General features: G+C 33.3%; 1 protein-coding gene across 1 annotated transcript; it reads right to left on the minus strand.

Moving 5' to 3' along the window:
• Nucleotides 1-322: 322 nt before the first annotated feature.
• On the minus strand, nt 323-1,074 carry LOC115981105 (GDSL esterase/lipase At3g48460-like). Its single transcript, XM_031103289.1, has 2 exons — nt 870-1,074; nt 323-762 (listed from the first exon to the last, which is right to left on the minus strand). Exons 1-2 carry the CDS (start codon nt 1,072-1,074, stop codon nt 323-325), a joined length of 645 nt encoding a protein of 214 aa, XP_030959149.1.
• Between the last annotated feature and the right edge of the window lie 4,277 nt (nt 1,075-5,351).

The raw sequence follows: 5,351 nt of genomic DNA on the forward strand, positions 1-5,351 counted from the left end.
AAGAACATCAAAAACTTTTCCAAGAACTTACCATTTCCCCCCAAATCCGATTTAGCTTGCAAAGCACAACTTCCAAGAAACTCAAATTTCTCTTTTCTTTTGATTCTCTTAAGAGCTTGAAACTTAGAGCAATGTGGTCTGAGATGACTAAAGGCACCACAATGGTGACAAACAATGTTTAGATTGGAAGAACTCATTGAGATACTTTTTTTTTTCCTTCTATCAAGCTAAGGCTATATGCTACATTCTTTCTTTTTTTGTAATATTATGCTTGTTGGAATAACAGTTAAATGATTAAATTCATCATTTTTTTTTAATCAATTTAAGCTTTTGACATAAATGGTAGTTTATCCATGCTTACCAATGCAAGTGTGCAGATGTGATTAACAGCTTGCTCTGTGAATTGCTTATTGGCAATAGCAAGGCCAATGGAAGAGGCAAAAAGACGAGCATAGTCATTGCCACCAATCTGACCTATCCAAAAGAAAGCATTCCCAAGCTCTGATTTGCATGCAACCTCATCTTTTCCCTGGCATTCTCTCTCCCCAACAAAGTTATGGAACCAATCAATTTGAGTTAAGATACTTTCTGGATTTGGTTTCCACATAAGGGGATTACCGAAATTGAAATGACTGAAGAGATTACTTGAAAGAGTCGTTGATCTGGCTACTGCAAAGTTTGCACCAGCTGAGAAGTTTGCGAAAGAGCCTTTATAGGCTAACAAGTGGGGTATGTTGAAAGCTTCACATAGGAAATCAATGACTAAGCGGCCATTAGATAGTCGATACCAGATAACTTTGAATTCTCTAAAGCGCAATATGGGGACCAAGCATGAGAGAATAAAGTGCTAATGATGGATTTGAGATCACCCAAGTTGTGAGCATTTCCAGTGTCTGTGTCTGAATAGTCGAAAGCAAAAACCTTATTGAAGCAACCTTTGAAATCAACTTTTGCTTGGGAACCAGCAGGAGGTGGCGTGCTTTCATGGCTCTTGTTGTGAGCATATGAAGGAGACAAGGATAACAAGAGGATGAAGCATGCAATTTGAAGAAACATGTACTTGGAGTTTTCCATTTTGTGACTCAACGAATGATCTTGTTTGTTTGTTTGATTGTAGGAACTAAATGGTAGAGCAAATGAGGTATTTATACTTGGCGCCTCTCCCTTGTAGGATGGTAGCTCATTAAGGCATTGTATGAACCTCCCAACCTTTAGGAGAGCAAAGATGATCTTTGTTTTACTTGGTCATTATCCAATGTCACAAAACTTACAGTTTTGAGTCTTGTGGTGTAAATTTGATTCCCTATGAGCCTAACAATGCTTGGGAACTCAGCTTAATTGTTGTTTGCGGAACCGATCTCTCCTAGACACGTTGTTGGAGATTTAGATCCCGATTTTCAGAAATTAACCAATTTTAAACCAAAAAATTAGTTAACCAAATATTTTGGGATGTTCAATTTATGGTTAACTAGCTTGTAACTTAATACATATGCATGAGATACATTTACAAATAAGCATAATTAAATGAGTATTAAAATTTTACCAAATTTATATATAATATATATATATATATATATATATATAATGTTTGTATATTTGAAAATATAAAATAGCTATTAGTAAAATAATTACAATTTTGTTTGAATTAGATGAAAAAAATCATTGAAATTGTTATCCATGAAATTCTCAATTTTAATTTGTCTAACCACTATTTAATTTTTATAATAATAATAATAATAATTAATCAATGATGGTATTTTTTTTTTATGGTTTTTTAATTTTGATTCTATGGTTTTCTCATTTAATAACTCATTTAGCACAGAAAATTAAATTAGACTTGATTTTTGTAGTGTAGTAAATAGTTGCACCAAAATTAGGAAAATTGAATGGAACACATGACATAAAATTTGACTACTATTTGAGATCTAATTAGATTTATCTTAGCTTTGATAAGTACAAACCAATATTGGTAAACAAATATGCTAGGTTCTAAAGACTTAGGAACTAATGTATTTAGAAATCTAATGTGTATTGTTGGCAAACCATGATCAAAACAGGTTGTTTAGTCTTATTTAGACTTGCTCAAAGTTGTGTCTTTTATGTAAAGTTAGATTCAAGCTGATGCAGAATTGATAGTGCATTTCGGTCTGGCTCGATCGATCGAAACTTAGGCTTGATAAATCGAAAATCGGGCAAAATGCGTTTTTTTGCAGAATTCCAACTCTGCCCTAGTTCATTAAAACGTTTAGGGTTTTATGTTTTTGCCCTAGGTATAAGGCAAACCCTAGCCACGTTTTAGAAGTTGCTCATATTGCGGTTTATGTAAATCTCTTGTGAGATCTGTGAGGAGCTTTCCTTTACACAAGCTTAGGGTTATCAAGAGGAGATTCGTTCAAGAACTTAATGATCATTCAGTTGCTGCCATAGGAGTTTAAAGAAACACAAGCCGGTGTGCTTGTACCTGCTGGAGAATCCAAGAAAGAAGGAGTCTGTGGTCTCGGAGCTTGCACATGGTCGTGTCAATAAGTTTCTACTGGTGGGTAGCAATAGGATGTTAGCGGTTTAAGTCCTATTATAAAACTTCGATTCTTTCATAGCGGATTCAGGTTTACCTTGAGGATAGCTAGGTTAAATCCTTCCTAGGTTTTTACCAATTTGGTTTCCTAGGTCATCATATCATTGTGTTTTTTATATTTCTGCTGCTATGCATGATCTGATTGTTTGATTGTGATAACCTAGATCTGGAATTTGGACTAAGTAATAACTTGGCTAAATAACTAGGTTAATCCAATTGTGTTTTAAGGGGTCTAAAAACTCACAAAATATATGCAAAAAGTAAATAAAATAAGCAAAATGGTTATGGAAAGAAAAGTTCAAGTGGGGCATAAAGTTTTAGAGATTGGATGAATTGATAAACCCAAATTGGATTTCTTTTTATCCATGATTCTTGATCAAACAGTAGGTATCAAGACATGCATTGTACTTGTCCCAATCAATAGATATGTAAATTGAGATTTAAAAAACTTCTTTTTTCTTGAAATATGTATTGAGATTTCAAAAACTTTTTTCTTCTTGAGTTGTTCTAGGCATAAGTCTTGGATTTCAAAAACTCTCTAAAAAGTAAAACACACTTAATACCAACTTTATCTCATGGTTTGCTCGCCTACAATCTATTGACCTAACACATGTTTCTACTCATGTAACGACTTTCACCAAACCTTTTTTTGTGGTGATAGAATATAAGATCTATTTTTTATGTTTCAATCAAATTATCATTAAGATGTGTTTATTTCCCCTTGTTTTTTCCACATCTATATATATATATATATATATATATATATATATATCTAAAAATAGAAGAGTAGCATTTGTTGTTGCTGAACTCCAGTTACACCACCTCATCATCACGTTAATCACCACACAATTATTTATTTTCTTATTTATTTTTTATTCATACTTTTATGATATATATATATATATATATATATATAAAGATTATTGACTTTACACATTCATCATGGGTGGTTTTAAAATTACACTAAATTTTGCCGTTACATATTCATCTACTTTAATTTTAAAATTATTTTTTATTCTTACACATTTCATATTACACCACTTGGACTACTATAAAAGATATATGTGCCTTAAAAATCAATTGATTAAACTACTGACACAACGTTCTGACTCCTAGGTAGTTACAAAATTTTTCTCCCTTTATATTCCTTCTCAGAAAAAACTAAAAGGAAAAAAATATTTTAATCTCTATCCTCTTCTCTCTTTGTAATTTATTTCCCTCAACTTTGAAACCGATGCCACTTCATTTTAGAGGAGTAGAAGGAGAAGTAGAAGAAGAAGGAAGATGAGAAGATTGTGTTAGAGACATATTTTATGTAATTGGTTAATCCTTTGACAAAATGCACTCTACTTGTAATTAGGTAGATCTAGGATGGGTCTAGGATTTCAAGAAACATGTTGTTCAAGTCAAGTCTTAAAACTATGAAGATCTTTCCAAGAAAAAAGTGAAGAAAAGTTGTTCATTAAATCTCAACAGCAATCTCGACAGAAAGACTCCTATCGAGGTTTATAGTCAAAGCTCGATAGAAACTCGACACAAGCTGTTTCTGTCAAGACTTACGAAATCAAAACTTCTAAATATGATTTTCGGCCTAACCTGAAATATTTGTATAGAGTTTCTTTTCTCACAAACTTAGACATATATAAGGCTTATTTTAAAAGGCCGTCATACATGTAGAAAGTGCCCTAGTTCATTATTCTTTCTGAAGAAGCTATTGCATCTTTACGCTAAGGGTTTTGTGACCCAGGAGCTTCCTGGTCTTCATTGTTGATGAATTGAAGAACTTTGTAGCCAACAACCTCTTCAAGTTGCTAGAGTTAGTCACGTACAGGGATTCGTGCATCAAGGGAAAGATTGCGACTACAATACAAATCCAATTGGGTATTGGGGTAAGGGTTCAACTGTAGGTTGGTATTTCGGGATTGGCCAAAGGGTTTGGTAAGATTCCTTATACTTGTAACCACTTATGATTGATAATAGTGGATTCTTGGGAGTGGTGACCTTAAAATCACCCGGTGGGGTTTTGCCTCGATGGTTTTCCCCATTCATAAACAAATTATCTGTGTCAAATTTATTTTCTGCTACATTTAGATAATTTGGTGATTTGTTTGTGCTGCCATGCTATTGCATGAAATTTGATCTAATTAATTAACTTGGGTAATTAATTAATTAATTGCAAGGGGTCAATTCATTTTAACCTAACAAATTGTCTGTAGTCTTCACCCCGATAGGGCACCTTTTCTTTCTCCCACTATTTTTTCCCCAATTTTAAATGGTTAATTTGATATGCTTTGTTTTTTTTTAATCTCTTTTTTTGTATTTTTTAATTGTTTTGTTCAGTTTTGGAGATAGAACTTCAAAGCATAAATGCCCTAGAACCAATGAACCATCCGTAAACAAAAATCTACAATTTGTCTTTTATTTTCTACTTCCAATTTGTTTTGTGTTTGCTTTATTTTAGACATATCTTTCTTTTTGGGTTTTTAGGAAACATAAGTCTCTTCTCACGAAAGCTTGCAATTTGCGTGTCGATAATGCTTGGATGCTTTGATGTGCTTGATTAATCTGTCTTGTATGTGCTGCTTTTGTTGATATACACTTGTGCTTTGATAAATGAATGCTAGGCTTATGGATGATATGCTGTGATTGAATGCTTTAGATGCATGTTACAGTGTGTGTGAGTTAGAATAACATGTCGAAAGGCCCTTCAATGAGATTAAGATTTGGAACTCAATGAGTGGAGGCCGACCCACGGGTTGGGTGGGGTTGGGTGCCT

Source organism: Quercus lobata, chromosome 3 (assembly GCF_001633185.2).
Source record: "Quercus lobata isolate SW786 chromosome 3, ValleyOak3.0 Primary Assembly, whole genome shotgun sequence".
In the NCBI taxonomy this organism is placed as follows: Eukaryota; Viridiplantae; Streptophyta; class Magnoliopsida; order Fagales; family Fagaceae; genus Quercus; species Quercus lobata.

Coding starts and splice junctions, on each gene's coding strand:
- LOC115981105 (XM_031103289.1), bottom strand. CDS start 1,074: ATGGAAAACTCCAAGTACATGTTTCTTCAAATTGCATGCTTCATCCTC. Junction 763..869: donor TGGAAATGCTCACAACTTGG/GTGATCTCAAAT, acceptor ATGGCCGCTTAG/TCATTGATTTCCTATGTGAA.